We start from the raw sequence: 16,558 nt of genomic DNA, 5'->3' as shown, positions 1-16,558 counted from the left end.
ATGGATCTATTGTTGATATCTGCTGACAACGCGAGACACCTTCAACCAGCAGGGTATAAAACACATATAACAGTCTGGGGGAGGCCAGAAGAGAAATGCGAGTAAATATAAGTCCCATTGATCCACACTCTATTTGTCCTCTTTCCAGCGTGCTGTGTGCGCAAAGTTACCATGTGGTGGCCAGCCGCCAGCCGAGCATCTGGAGACGCAGCGAGGCATGGAGCCGGTCTGCTTTTAATTCCCGCCGCAAACGAACAAGATGTGTCTCCACGGACAGTCAGGAACTTAATTTTTCTTGACAAACGAGAAATAGTTGCTGCTGAAGTGATTTGTTGATCACGTGTGTCGCGGATTATGTTTGAACCCCGCTCAGATGGAAATTACGCACTGAAGGCAACTTGTTGATCTGCGTCTTTATGAAAAAAGTGATTTTCGTCACTCCGGCTGGTTTTGCTCACGCTTTAAAAGGGACCAATTCAGATTTTCAACGTCGTATGAGGTGTTTTGCCTGAATGGTTTGCGGCGACGTCAGACTACAAGTCTAATCAGTTATGGATGACGCACAGGCGACACAACGGGAACTCTTGGGTATCTTGGAGAGTATAGGCCAATGTAAACTAGAGAATATCTAGACGTAGTCTGCACACTACAGTACACTAAAGCGTGTGTCCTCTGGGCAACATTTGAGCTGCACACTAAGTTGCGGGTAAAAAATGTTCTTCGGCAACATCTGTGAAGGAGGAGAGGACTCCTGCCCGGCGCAAAATTGTACTACAGAAGTGTTGAAGGGGGGATGCGCGGTACACTACCTTCTCTTTTACAACACCATCAGTCCAGCGACGAGGAGAAAATACTCTATTTGTCTTTAACACTTCTTGCGCAAAATCTCCTAATCCATGTGCCAGAGTAACATAAATCGAACAAACACGCATTGTGGTTCTAGACTAGTCTTGGACGAGCAGGTTTGCTTTCACTTCAGTGAGCGGGAGCCACAGAGCAATTTGAGAATAAGCTGTGAATAAATGCAGCAGGGGAGTCGTGGTGTTGCGCGTACTACAGAGGAGGCAATGACGCCACCGGTCTGGCTTTTACAGATTGCTTGATGGTAGTTTTCCCCTCCGGTCGACTCAGCTTTGAGTGCCAGAGAAGAAAAAAAAAAATCAGCACTCCTCTTTCACTAAGCCAACAAAGGACTGAGCGTGCATGGGGAGTTTTAAGAGATAACCAGCTGGATAAAACGACATAGAGCTTCTCAGATTATCACTGACTTCTACTTTCACACATTCATTTTCCTTTCAGGGAAGTCACAGATGGGTGCCTGCCACCAGTTGAGCAAAAGCCCCCCCCCCCCCCCCCCCCTCTCTCTTCATTCTCTCATATGTTGATTTATTTATGAACACTCCCGGTCGGGGGATCATATTCCATCTACTACATCTGGTTTAGATTTCCAGTGCAGCACCTATACTGTTTCTCCAAATGTGTCACTTGGATGTCTGGTCAAATAGTTTTGAAATTAAAAAGCTTGTTGTTGTTGTATTTTCGTGCATCTGCGCGCACATCTGCGGCGGTTTCCTTGCAAAGAGTTACAGTTGCCTTCATGCCATTGACGCTGGTATTTCGTGGTATTTTCTGAAGGCAAACACTGCCCCCCCCCCCTCCTTCGCTGTTCGCTCCCCCCACCTCTCTCTCCGCCCCCCCCCCCCCCTCCCAATCCTCATTCACTGCAGCTACTGACGTCAAGACATGCTTGCGTCAATGCTCCCTGCTTTGACAGAGAGCGTTTTTTTTTCATTGGGATCATAATGGGATTATTAGGCTTAGAGAAATACCCTGCTTTCATTTTTAGATTTTTTTTGATAGATGCCCTATTATCCTTTCTTGCTTTAAATATTATTCCTTATAATAAGAGAAGGGCACAGCATATATAATTGGCTCTAACCGCACATTACAAGGACTGAATGATTGTATATCATTGCACAATAAGATGATGATGATGCTTTTTCATCTGTAATAGTTTGTGACATTAATTAACATCTATAAAGAACATAATGATCCAACATCTATTTTATCTATGAAACACAAGGGAAATACATTCAAATGTTTATGGACATTAACCTGCACTGGAAGTTGTCTTTATTCTTTTTAGTATTTTTATTACATTGATGGGTAATATGCTTTGTAACTGTGTAGATTCATTTTACACTGACATGTTTTAATACTCAGCTATAATATCTTTGTACATAGATGAACAGCCACACTGGACACACACAATAAGATACACACATGATGACACATTAACCACACAGACAGAGACTGTTTCATCCAGCGAGATGCTCGGAGACATCAGTCAGTCGAGTATCTGACTTAGTGGATTATATGTCTGTTCCTTCACGTCAGTCTGTGGTTGCTGCTTGTGAGGGGGAGGATGTCATGATGTCCTTACACACTGACCTTGATCTTCTGTGCTGAATGGGCTCTTGTTCCTGTTGACTGGCCTTGTCTTCACTTCAGCCATAAAGCCTTTCCTACACTTTTTTCAGCTCAACTGTTCCAAACTGTCTCAATATTCAAATCTATTCACATGAATGTTGTCACCATTTTCTGTTGAAGGAGCATTGTGTGGAGCTGTTATAGAGAAAGTTTGCAGAGACTGTTTAACCCAACTGATGCTTAAAGGTAGAATATGTAGAATGAGCAGAACAACGCCATCTAATGTCTCGAGATCGTAGTCGCAACAACCAAAAAGTAATTCCAGCAGTCGGGTTGCCAGGTCCGGTGGCGGATTTTATTTTAGCTCTAACTCTGTAAATATACCACTTTATCCACATGTCTAACCTTTTTAGTCGAGAAAGTATCCCTTTAGATCCACAATGTGACGCTAATTTGTCCAAATAACATCTGCTGTTCCTGCGAATTCGGAGCCACTCAAGTTAGCCGTAGCGAGTAACGCACTTCCGGTCATTTTCACAAAATAAAACACCCGTTGCCTTTTATTATTAAGAAAACCATAACGATAGAGTTGGTGCTTTTATTTTGAAAAATGAAAGAAAACGAACATACCCTCGCTGTAACTGACTTGAAACCACCGAGGTGCATTGTAACGCCAGTGGGAGTAGCAGCAATGTCTCTGCATGTACTGCCTAATCTTAAACACCGATTGGCTTGTGTGTAGTGTCGTCAGAAGCAGAAGAGGCTCACGGTCGTAAACATCTAGTCACGTGTACTCTGAGCTGGACCTTCTTTTTACAGTCTATGAGCTGGACGTGCAGGTCAGGAAATGACGTAAACGGACCGTATATGGTTTGTTATTTGTGTTATTACATTACGTGTTGGACTAAATACATGGACATATTGAGGAAAGTATTCCGGTTTTATGGAAACGGATTTCATATTTCACAAGAATGGATACTTGGCGAGCTGTACTTAAAGTCCTGTGTCATAAGATGATCGTTGTGGATAAAGGGAAGACTTTGAAGGTATGTAGCATTATAGCTTTTCTCACTTAGCTGAGTGGCTAGCCAAGCTAATCGCTAATACTATTACGGCTGTGAGCAACCATATAAGTCGTGAGTGGTCTTGAATGAATCAGAACAATCTAAGCTTTCCAACAATGTACGGCATGAGTATATATGTTTAAGGGTTGGTGTTTAAAACATTCAGAAGAACGTGTAGCTACCTCCTAACATCCGTCCCGTCCCGTGAACGGAACAGCGTGCGTTAAGAGGTTAATGATCAAATATCAAAATCCGAATAGCGTCAGAAAGTCGACCCACTCTCCACATTTCCATTTCTACCGTTTTGATACTTCATGGTACACAAACAAATAGCATCTCATATGAAAGCTAAGACCCTGGCGAGTTCAACAGTACCACTATTATTGCGCTTAAAACTCAGTGAACCAGCAGCATACGAAGGTAAACAACCACTTATTTACAGCGACTAACAAATATTCTGTCTTACCTTCGAAGTTTTGTGATGAAAAGTTGTACTTGAGAGCAAAAAACGCTGGTTTTAGTAAGTCCAACACGGCCGTGTTTGTTTACAACTCCATTTCACCTAGTGCCAGCCTACAGTAGCTGCACCGGAACAACAGACAAACCTGGCAACCCGCAATTCCGGCCGCTAAATGGCTGGTACAATGTACACAGAACGTGTCAGAATGTCATTGTCGAACCCATCAAAAAAATTTAAAAATATTAATTCAGACTAAATATTTTTTTTTATGGAAAAGCAATACTTTCATTCTGTACCCCTCAAAACGCCCCGTGGCTGTATTATTTAAAAAAAATATAGCTTTTAATAAATATTCTACATATTCAACCTTTAATGAGTTGGGACTGAATGAAATCTTGCATGAAAAAAAAAACCTTTCTTGGCCATTAAAGGAAAATGGTTGTTCAGAATGGAGCTAATATGCATGTTGTTCTGCATGTTGTTCTGCTGTCCCCTAATTTAATACAAGTTTTACTTCAAGTTGGAAACGGATAACTATCAGACAGGTTAGATAGAAATCTCTTATAAGTTCTAAAGAAATACATACACTAATTAAAAGTCGTAAAATGAATAATTAATTAACACTGATCTATACACAGCATTGTAACCCCATTGACTATGGCCATGACTACAGCAAACACTTTCAGCAAAACACTTAGATTGGATTCTTGGGGTTACTTCCTGACACGCAGAGGGAATTCCTGCGTTTTGGATCTGTCTTTTTCTCTGAATGTGAAAACTTCATCTTCACCTCTTCTCACCTGTCAATCAAGCTTTAAATAACCAACATGACATCATCCCACAGCTCACAAACAGCAGAGAGAAAATCAGCCATGTAAAATGTTCTACTGAATACAATCTGGAGCTGGATGACAATTGATTCAGATCTAAACTGTATATGTGAATCAGAGGCTCAATAGAGAAGGAGGAAGCTTGCATGTTTGCATTTGTATATTTATAGATGTATTTCTGTACATTTATTACTAATATATTATTTGATAATATTTTTTACCATTTAAGTTATTTACCTCCTCTTTCCTAACTGCATGTTGAGCAATTGTAACAAAGCTATTTCCCTGCAGGGATCAATAAAGTTTTTCCTTATTCTGATTTTGAGAAAATGATAAACAGCCTGAAAGGAAGTGTTGCCTGGGAATCTCAACTCAGGGCAAGAAATTACCGTGTTGCTCTGCGTTTTTTCTGCTGTGGAAGCAAGTTTAGAAACATCAGAGGCCAAAATTATGGAAGCCTCTCATTTGATATCACAAATGTGGTGACCTAGATCCAAAAAGATCCAGATTGTGGCAGTTTACTGTAAGTCCTCCTCAAAAATGTGTTTTTCTTCTTGTTCCTACAATTGAATCTTTGAGCCTCACTGTGCAGAATGATGTATGTTCAGAGTTTGATATTAGAAGGCCGTTTATACATTCATACTTGAAGTGGAAAGTCTCTGTGCTGACTGAAAATCAGATTTTTAGAGGCAGACCAAGGACCAAGATTTGTGACATCGCAACTATGGAAACATGGTCCAAAATTCAAGTGTGATTTGGAAAGTTGAAGCCTCTAGTGCACAAACACTGACAATGGAGTTTATAGTGAAGTAGGAGACATTTTGTGTCCAGTAGTTAAACTTGTGAAATAAAATATATTTGCATATTCATAATGAGTGAGAAGGTTTTGTTGTTTTTTTACCTGGTAATTATGTAAAGCAGTGTATTCACAACCTTGGATTTTTAATGGTGAGAGATTACGTTTACAACAGCAAGATATACAAAAGTGTCAAGGTGAGGAAAAGGTCCTACCGTGTTGGATTAAGTTTACATTATTCCTCCAGATTACCAGATTTTAAAACGTTTAACAAATTGAAAACTTTGATGTAGGTGCTGAACACAGAAACACACTGTTGTATGCATTATGCTCATTTTCATATCATGCCTGCACTGACAGGACTTAAATCATTTTTCTCACTTAATCAACAAAATGCATGTCTGGGCTTGCAGGATGATAGGATGCTAGAAATCCTCCACTGAATTTTTCAAGTGATTTCTCAAGTGACATTTCTGCAGGTGTAAATGTAATACTTCACACTTGAATACAACATGCAGATCTATTTTTACCAAACAAAAGCTAAAAGGGTTAATCAATTATTAATCAATGCATAATACAAACAATAATACTCTATTTTCTTGTCATAACCTCTTTGACCTCTCTCCATTCCTGAATTAAAGGGAATGATGCAAAGACTATCACCAACTGTTCTTTTTATAATGTTATGTTAATTGTGAAGCATTCATATGAAATCCAGTGTCATACAGCTTTTCTGAGGCATTACAACAAGAAATGATGTGTGCTGTAGTCAGGCAGTCTAGCTGTCAGGAACATTAGGCCTCAGGTGGTTGAACTGATGATGACATAAATTGGTATCTCTTTGAGTAAAAATGCACTTTACACCGACCATTAAAAGATCTGAGACACAGGAGAGTCGTGAGAACGAGATGTTAATGGAAAGAGGGTGAGAAGGCTGTAGTCGAGTGTTAATCTCTGAGGATTCTCACCCTGACACCTCCACACATAGTTGTCTCTGCAGTCCCAGTGGTCAGCCCCCCCCCCCCTTCCTCCCCCCTCGCTCAACCCCCAAGCGGTTAACCCCCATTCTCCCTCAGATGTACAATAAATGAATGTAATTCCACAACCATGTACTCGTTTACTCTCAGAAAAGTAGTAGGAGGGTGAGTTGAGGTAGCCTAACCCATATGGCTGTATTTTGGGGGTAAATGGATACAACACTGATTTGAACATTATACAAAAATAATGGTATGTTAAAATGTGAAAATATTGAACAGGTAAAAAATAAAATGTTTCTGTGTCATTTTCAAGTGTGATGTTAAAAATATTATACGCATAAAGGATGATAGGTTCATTTTAGTTTAAACAGAACTTTCTAATTACGTTATCATCTGCAACTGCTACAGATGAAAATGTCATTATCGAAGCTCATAGCTCAAAAAAAAAAAAAAGAAAAAACATGGAGGTTAGGAATTGGAGTTTCAGTGGCGCTTTAAAAGGGAGCTTTCAATGGCTTTTTCTCTCTTTAAATCAGAGTTAGGCTGATTATTCAATAAATTAACACCCAAAGCTTTTATATTAATCTTATCAAGAACTGCTAATAAGATTGAAATTAAACCACTGCCCCATTTTTTTTTGCTTTAGGACCTGCAGTGCTCACAAATCAAATGGTCCCTTATGTTGCTGGTGACCTCTCTTAATTTAAAGGAACCCCCAAGGTCCTGAACCTGATTTTTCTGAATCACTGCTGTAGATTATAATTTAAAAAGCTTCCTACTGAAGGACAGTGCATAGCCAGAAATATAAGGATGAACTCATTGGGGGCAAGAAATCTGGTAATGCCCCATTTATCTGTGAGTGAAATCAGGCGTGATGCTTCAGTGTAGTGGAATCAGCATTCAGTGACAAAGGTGTATGGATTTGCTGAACTTTAACTAAATTAGCAGTATTTAGTTTCTGTGTTGGAGATACTTGAGATCAGTGCTTAAGTGTATTTAGCTTTTAAAACTTAAAGCTACTTAAAGAGTAGTGTAGTGTACTATGAGTAACTGGACACATTACAGCTTTTAATGTCATGTAGAAAGCCTCAAAAGAAAAAAAACAATCTCAAAAAGCATCAGTGTGGTACAAAAAGCTTCATTTATTTACATGGTAAACCTCATAAGGCACAGCAGGTTTGATTCCTCATTTACATTATAAACAATGTTTGAAATCATTTGACATGTTCTTCTCTTGTTATGCTTAATATAAGCAGATTCAAAACTGAATTTTGGTTCACAAACGTTACAATAGACTTTTTCTGCTGCAGTATGTTGAATCAAAAGCATTTGATGAGCATACATAATAAAACACAAATGTTCATTTTGTCATTTTTATAGGTAATTCATGCTCATTTAAATCATGTTGAGTTTAAAAACACAAATGCCTCATCTGCTTTTTATTAGAGCTAATCAAAAAAAGTGCAAACAATCTTGGAATGTGAAGATCTTGAAATAATCCAAGTATGACAAAAAAAACTTTACAAGACTATTTTGTCTGTGAGCTTTGATTATGAAACAAATAAAACCTTTTCAATCTGGTGGTCGATCCTTTCTTTAAGTCTCAGCACATCAATCATGCTGCAGTGAACAAGACAAAACATTTCACTGCCAGACGTTTCCCCTCCCTCACAGGGACGGAGGAGTAACGGGGGTCCAGGCTGAAGACAGTCGCCCGTGAGGAGACGTGTCGTACTGGACTGCGTCGTGTGCTTCTGCTGCTGTATTGCTGTCATACATGGGAGAGCCAGAGGAGGGCACTGTGACTGAATGAGGCAGGCTGGGATAGTGGCTGCTGGACCCTCGCAGGAACTGTGAGCTCAGACTGTTGTTTATCCCCCCAGTCTGGGTCACTGGAGTCAGGGGCGAATTATTCACAGTCCAAAGGCTGGTGTACTGACTTTACAGACAGAGAGATAGAAAACTTGTTACTCCACTTTGGGTATTTGAAAGATGAAACTTCTGCTTTCATTAACCATTGAATCAGTTACACATAAAAAAGAAGAAACACACACATACTTTGAGTTGGTACCAGAGGGGGAATTGTGGGCAATGGGCATCATGCTGGAGTGTGTTGGCATCTGTAGACTGGACCAGTTGTCGTGGCTTGAGAGCATCGACAGACAAGCTGAAGAGTTATCAGTGTAGCCAGCTGCAACACAAACAGAAGCAGTGAGGTTTCAGAGTTACATGTATAGGTCATGTTATTCTGAATAATATTTGTCAGAAATGAAAGAAATGATGATAATGAATCACTAAACTACTCATTAGGCCTTGTTTCTGTGATGTGAGTATTATGTAGTTACAGCCAAAGGTGTGTGTCCATACATTCCTGGTCAGAAGCCCAAGCGTTTACAGCTCTGTGGCTACACTCACACAAAAGCAAGAGGAATGCAGAACATTCCCCGCTCAGCAACATTTGTTTGCGTTTCTTGTTAATAGCAGGGGAGGAAGTGGTGTAATGTCCCGGATGTATGAAGGTGATGGTGGGAAGAGTTGACTACTCACTGGGCGAGTTGGTCCGATTTGTGTACGGGCTGGTGTAAGGGGCAGAGCGGTGGTTCCTCAGCGTGGAGTAGCGCTCACAGCCGTGGGACGGTGAGACAGAGATGGGGCTCCCAAACTGACTGTGAGGACTCGCAGGAGGGCAGAGGGAACCTGCGCCTGGAATAAACCAGCCGCCTACTGGCTCCACAGAGGGGGGGAGACATAATGGGAACATATTGTATGAGAATCACAAGCTTACCACTAAACTTATTAAATGAATAATTTTAGTGTAATACTTACATTGGGAGTAAGTTGACTGCTGGTTGTCATTTACATCTTCTTTGATGTCTTTGTCGTCGCTTCTGCAGAATTAAAAAGTTTAATGATGTATTTTTCCACATCTTGAAATCATCAACAAAACCTCTGTGTGTATTCTTACCGTTCCTTTGCATCCAGGAAGGCCTTTGCAAAAGGATTGTACTTTATTTTAAGAGCAGTTATCTAAAAATCAAACATACAATAAAGAGACATCATTAGTATTGTAGTTTGCCATCAATAAAAACACAAGGTGTGCGTAAAAGCTATGCGTAAATTACGCACACATTCCGTATACGAACAATACAACTCATTATTATTCCTATTATTACTTTTAAGTGAGAAAAAATGTTTTTGCCCACCTCTTCGTTTTGGTACGCTGTTACTGCAATGAACTGTGTCTCTGTGAACGAGTGACTGGTTATCATCCTGCGCGGGCCTCCAACCCGCACTATGTGGATGCGTGGCTCGTACTTGTGTAAGGAATTTAACATTATCTGAGAAAAATAACAGAACATATACTTCATATGCTTGAATGATAATTAAACTAAACATTGAATTTGCAAAAAGATAAAGGGTAAAATGCTTTTATTTTCCTATCTGTAAAAAAGTACATCAGGCAACAACGTGCTCTCTTCTCCTTACCTGACCTCCTCCGTTCAGTTTATTGGTGAGTTTGACTTTGCTAAAGGAGACGGGAGCTTTCATCCAGTGCGCTCCGAAGTTAGGAGAGTCTGGATGGATGTACACACAACTAGGAGTCTGAGGTTCAGGTTTTCCTCCTGGGACCCATTCCCCGTTCACATATTTCCACCTGTGGTTGTCCGCAGATACGAAGTCCAGCAAAACAGAGTACATGGCGTTCGGGTCCAATCCAGACACGTTCATTTTCAACACGGGAAACATTCGCCTTGATAAGAAGAAAAGCAAGAGAAAGTGTTAGTGTTTACATTATTAATAGTATTACTTATTTTTCCCCTGTCTATCTGTGAAGCCGAAGAGTCTGAGATATTTGCGCATTTTGGCTCACCTGCCATTTTTGGTAACTATCATTTCATTTGTTAGTTCCTTAAATTTTTGCCAAAGCTCGCATTCATCCAGGGAGACTTTCAGTTCTCTCTCCGTGGGGTCGCCTTTCTCGCTGCCGGCCTGCAGCTCACTCTCCACGGCGCTGAGGAGGTGATCCACCCGGTGCTGACTTGCTTTCCCGGGACACTCACTAGAACCTGTGGCCATCCTGTCCAGCAGCTCCGGAGATGAGTAGATTGTAATCACAAGATTTAGTGAAGAAGCTAAATCTGCTCCAGTATCTAATCCCGTTATCTATAGTTATTGTGGTAAGATGCTGAACATCACGCAGCAGCGACATATATAGGCTGAAGAGACGCTCCAGCTCAGGATGGGTGTTTGGAGCAAAGGTGGTTGGTTCATCTCCTCTTTGATCTTTGCGGGCTTGTCACCGATTGGCTAGAGGAGGACATGTCACTGAAGTCCACAGGATGACAGCGTTTTGAATGAAGCAGTTTAACCTACTTTATTACATCAACCTGTAAATATTGACACTTAGATCAAAGCCGCACCTGCAGAGACCAAACCACTGACTGACCTCGGCTGTTCTGCGGTCCCATAAACTTTCACAAACTTGCTTCCATTTAGTTTGAAGATTATTTTTTGCCAATTTGATATGATTAAAAACTTGAAAATTGGTGAGTCAGTTTAGCCAGTTTAGGCTTAAGTAAGATTTCACGAAACAGATTTAAAAAAGAACAATCTAATATAACTGAATAAATAAATAAACGATTCATGATTTAGTTCATTAAATACTATGTGAATAAAGTTAAATAGTTTTGCAAAAATCACAGCCAAGTGCAACATAAGCATACATTGATTTTATTTTTTAAAATGTATCACTGCTGAATAGCATCATCATCCCTTTTCACAATCTTAACTGTTGTTATAGACTATATTTGATATTTATATTTAATATTTTTTAAGTCATATTAATATCATTTACAACTCAATAAAATAATCAAATAATCTAGTGTTATTTGGTTCATGAGACAGAGCTGAATAATAAGATATAATCAGTGAGACATGGAAAAACACAGGGTTGTAATGAAAAGAAGTGTAAAATGCATCTTTAAGAGAAAAGAGGCATGCTGGGAAATCCATAAAGTGTAGTAACAGATAACTGACCCAACACATTCCCTAGAAAAGCTCTATAGTGGTTTTAAATGCAGTAGTCTGTGTTTTGTGTGTAGTTCCTCCATAGTTTTAATCCACGGTCGATTATCTAAAGGAAGGACAAGAAAGATCATTTATTAACAGTACATTTTTACAAAAAATGAATTCATTGTTGGACACCACTTTACCTTGACATGCTTTTGTTGACATACATCTTCAATGGATAAGGGATCAGGTGTTTTATGGCAGCACATTGCTGTGTCCCGAACCAGAGTCTCAAAACATTGGTGGCTGCCAAGAACCCACACATGCACAACAGGAAGTGACAATCAGTTTCGTTTCAAAGAAATCAGTTTTTTAGAAAATTGGGTTAGTATGTGTGTTTTCATGCACCTTGCTGAAATCATCTCACTCAGTTTTTGGTAGGATGTAGGTCGGCCTCTCTGGACATTTGGCTTTTTCACAGAGCTGAGAGCTGGCTGAGCATGTTTTAAGTCAATTCCTGGAAGCATCTATTTAGAAAAATAATGGCAAATATAACTGATTAATAATTACAAACACATAATGTGTATTACATCAGTGCTGTGCACACAAATAAGCAATGGATGCATGTAATTACACTCGGTGTGAACTGTTGCCATGGTGGCTTCGAAAAAAACAAACGTTAAAGGAAGATAGTGTGTAACAGCTACTTGTAAGCTTCCATAGAGCTTTGCGGTGTTGTGTTGTGTTGTGGCTGGTTTGTGTTACTAACCAAATGTCGGACGCCTCGCTCCTCCTGCCAGTACAGTGAGTCTATCTCTCTGTCCAGCAGTCTGGACCAGAGTTCACAGCAAGCAGAGAAAAACAAACTTGAGTCAGTTTAAAGAGAAGTTGAAAGACTTTTTCAATGCACTCCTCAACTCTTGTCTCCTCATTTATTCTAAATGTGACTTAAATGTGTAGAAAATAGTTTAAATAGTTGATTCCAATGCATCATTTCCTTTTTATAATATGCCTGTTTGGTAAATGCCCAACCTCTGTGAAAAATCCATGTTGGTTAAACAAAGATGATGCATTTTCTTCAGCTCTCTCAGGTAATTCTCTGCTTTCCTGCTCTTCTTGGGAATCTCAGGAATAATCTGGTTTGAGAGAAAGTAGCAAATGTGTATTTCCCTCTATTGTCCCATGCTAGGCTACCACATGCACACTGTCTAAAAGAAGTAACTTATTGGCTGACCTACCAAATCAGGCATCTTGCTTTGGAACTTCCTCATAAAGTTTGGCTGTAAGGTTGCAAATGTGGGAGCTTTCATCTGTGGGTGGCACATATTTCATTCATATATCATTTCCTTGTCCATTAATTACTTTGTAATTTACAATAGCACCATCCCCTTGTATACGAGCTGAGGTAACCATGGTGTCAAAGCCAGGGGTGTCATAGCCAGTGTCATTTCCCACAGTACTGGTGTCCCATTTGGCGCCTCTCCCTCCTCCTCCAACACCCCATCCAGCGCTAACTGTCACACCAGGCCACTTCCTGATGTGGGACTGCCGCACTGTGAATTAATGTTATTGATCTATATGGGCCTACATGACATCACACGCTCCACCAAAATTACTTTGTTTACATTTTATTTCAGTTTTAATGGCGTTCTATGCACTTGAAGTCTTTCATTCTGATTTTTACACCGTCTAGGCCACTGCAGGTTTCCATTTGATATGGTCTGGTGATAAACTGAACTTAATAAGAAATAAAACCTGCTTAGTTATGACATCAATGTTAGCAATATATCTGCTTTAATTATCATAGTTATGACGTTATATTATGATGTAAAAATCTGAAAAATCCAAACTTACCTTTGACCATAATATGTGCAAATGTGATCCTCATTGTCATTTATGACCTAACTCCTACCTGACAAGTTTCAAGTCACCACTAGCTGATTTATATATTGAAATAAAAGGAAGTCATGTGGGAAAATACAAAAAGTGAGAAACACATAGAAATATAATGCATGATGATGCAAAACACCGCTATTCTCCTTAAATTTGTACTCATATACACATTATATAAATACGGTGGCCTAAATAACACACAAAAAATGACCTCAAAAATGACCAAAGACCTGCTTGACACAATTTCAACAAATTTACACATAAATCTGGTTCAGAAAGTGTTATTTGAGTATTTGCATGTCCCTCCATGTACATATTTATGTGAGATAAACGAGAAAGTAGTGGCAGTCTGCTGTCGTGATTTCACTTCAGTTTCCACACGTACAGTAGGGACTATAGGTGCCCTCCAATTATACAACACACATACAGCCTGCACCCTTGCCTGACACCCTGAGGATGTCTTCAGAGATGACAGGCCTCTCCGGCTGTGGAGGATCTGAGATGTCAGTACAGAGTCTGGGTGAGTAATGTTCATGCAAGCCTGCTGGCTTTGACCAGTCTTGTCTGACCACTGTTTGCCTTCCCTTGCTCTCCTTCTAGCCAGGCTCATTCTCTGTTTGCTCAGGCTCATTTTGACACAGAGGTGAGAGAAAAATGAGTCCCGCATGCTTGTCCGTATATGCTCATCTCAGCACCTGAGCATAACCTTGCCTCCATTGTTTTCACTTTTCAGAGCCTCTAAAGTTTTTGATTCAGCCTGAAGATTTGAAATAATCCAATCTATTCCTCTAACACCTCTAAATATTAGATTGTTGCTTTCTTTAAAATGTACTTAATATCTTTATCAGCAAACCTTCACATGTTTTCTGTTCACTCTTTATACCACTGGCACAGGGGGACTGGTCCTTAACACAAAAAAAAAAAGTTCCCTGATTTGTTACCTACAAATTTAAAAGAACAGTTCTACATTTTGACGAGAGTTAGATGAACAGATTGATACCACTCGCATGTCTGGGCATTAAATATGAAGCTTTCACCAGCAGCTGGTTAGCTTAGCTTAGCACAAAGACTGGATGAAGAGGGAACAGCTAGCCTGGCTCCATCTGAAGGTAACGAAATCTGCCATTTCTGAATCAACATTTCTGAAGCTCACTAATGTATACATTTGATCTTTTTTGTTTAATTTGCATTAAAACTCAACTGTAAAAATGGCAATTTGGTTGTTTCATCTGGTAACAGCTTCATACAGACAATGAGAGTGGTATTACATTTCTTGTGATTAAGTGTATTTCTCTAAAGTATTCCCTTAAATATTTTGCTTGTTTAATTCATTATATCACTAACGCATGGTGAGAGGATATTTAGGAACATTGTAATTGTTAATGCCTGCTGGCTTGAGGAGGCAGTTGGGTGATCATTGCTCCAGGTGTGTTTGCCTCTCACTGTCTCCTGTGTTAAGTGGGATTACTGCTCCTGTGGTTTTGACACTAACCTTGGGAAACATTTGCTCAGTTTCATCCTTCTCCTGGCTGCCTCTGAAGATCAGCTCTGCCGAACTCTCCCCTGAACCAGACACCTGTAACAACCTGCAAACACACACACACACACACACACACACACACACACACACACACACACACACACACATTCGAAATAAGTCTTTTTGCAGCATCTACAAATGATAGTGACTGACGAAAACTGTCAAGCCTTATAAAACATGTAAAAACATCCTCATCGCCTGGTCAACTTGCTTGATGCTGTGATGTGTGACCTGCAGACAAAATGTCAAGTTGTTAATATATTCCTAATGGTGTGCTACTTCTCAAGAGTAGCCATAGTGTGGTGCAACTCACACCCGATAACACTGCACACTCTGGTGACAACACACTTTGTCTGCTGGGTGCAAACTGGCTCCTGGGAGGACTGCGAGGCAGCGTTTACTCACAGGACAGTGCAGCAGGTAACAGATCTATACAAACCCCACGAGCTGAACAGGATGCAGGTGGAGGAAAGAGGAAGTGGACCTGTGCAGTTATAGATGTTCAATATTAACGTTGATATGTAGAAGCTTGAAAATTAAAAACTCTCAGAACTGATCCTTAAACAGGATCCTTAAAGATAAGAGGCAACAAGACCAACCCTGTCTTATGTACATTTTCCACTCATCGAAGTCAATATAGTGATGGACACGGTATGTTCTGGTCAATCTAATTTCGCAGACCTGTAATGCATACTTGTGAAATTCAACATGTTGAAGAGACCATGACCAGATGGCCACAAAGATAGCAAATTACTGCCTGAACTGTCCAATAAATCATATCTGCTAATAATAAACATATAAATAGGCACGGACAGATTGGAGGTATTGGCTCATTGCATAAAAACATAACAGAGGATTCTGCCTGCGCCATATTTTGGCTTCAGCTCTAATTGCTTTTATTTTGGGTATTTCTCATGGATGTGGGGAATGTGCATATGGCACAGCTGAAGTGGGGGCAAAGGGGGCTGCTGTCTCGCCATGTTTGTCTGTGGAGCGGTGAGATTTTACACTGATGGAAGACTTGTCAGCACAAGCCTTCACTCGTCTTCTTACCAAGCTCCTAATGTCCCCAAGCCAATGTGCTCTTCACAGTGACAGCCTCTTACTAACCATCATACATGCTCCTACTAAAGAGTGCTCAGTGCTAATTAACAACAAGGGTGACAGTGGCTGACACGGTCCTGTCATACATTCACAGTATGTAAACGCAAGCCTCGACTACACTGTGGAGGATTTGAGCAGGTTCAAAAATTTAAAGATGTTCATTGAAGATTTCTATCTTTAGATAACATTCAGATTGTATTTTGAAGTCAGGTATAAAAAGACAGTGGCGGGAAACCTACACAATTTTAAAAATTAAGCTTTGTTTTGTGGGAAAACTGGTTCATTTAGAGTACTAAGTGCTTCCAAGACAGTTTTGCTTATCACCATATAGATTGCAACATTTTCAATAGAGCTAAAACTAAAGCATTTGTGGCAAATGTATTTTTAATAGCAGGGTTAATACTTGTACACTTTTCCTTAAATGGAACCACAATAGGCTACAGCTCAAAGTCTA

At 40.0% G+C, this 16,558-nt stretch overlaps 1 protein-coding gene across 3 annotated transcripts; it reads right to left on the bottom strand.

The window, feature by feature from the left end:
- Window positions 1–8,225: 8,225 nt before the first annotated feature.
- On the bottom strand, window positions 8,226–10,634 carry tbxtb (T-box transcription factor Tb). Of its 3 annotated transcripts, none has more exons than XM_053333009.1 (8): window positions 10,429–10,634; window positions 10,044–10,308; window positions 9,761–9,895; window positions 9,523–9,584; window positions 9,384–9,445; window positions 9,105–9,281; window positions 8,616–8,748; window positions 8,226–8,496 (listed from the first exon to the last, which is right to left on the bottom strand). In XM_053333009.1, the coding sequence occupies exons 1-8, from the start codon at window positions 10,632–10,634 to the stop codon at window positions 8,226–8,228; spliced, it is 1,311 nt and encodes a 436-aa protein (XP_053188984.1). The 3 variants fall into 3 exon arrangements, with proteins under 3 accessions (XP_053188984.1, XP_053188985.1, XP_053188986.1); XM_053333010.1 differs by having other exon boundaries at window positions 9,105–9,278; XM_053333011.1 differs by lacking the exon at window positions 9,105–9,281.
- Between the last annotated feature and the right edge of the window lie 5,924 nt (window positions 10,635–16,558).

Source organism: Scomber japonicus, chromosome 14 (assembly GCF_027409825.1).
Source record: "Scomber japonicus isolate fScoJap1 chromosome 14, fScoJap1.pri, whole genome shotgun sequence".
In the NCBI taxonomy this organism is placed as follows: Eukaryota; Metazoa; Chordata; class Actinopteri; order Scombriformes; family Scombridae; genus Scomber; species Scomber japonicus.
Note: the sequence above shows the minus strand (reverse complement) of the source record. Positions and strands in the feature narration are given on the sequence as shown.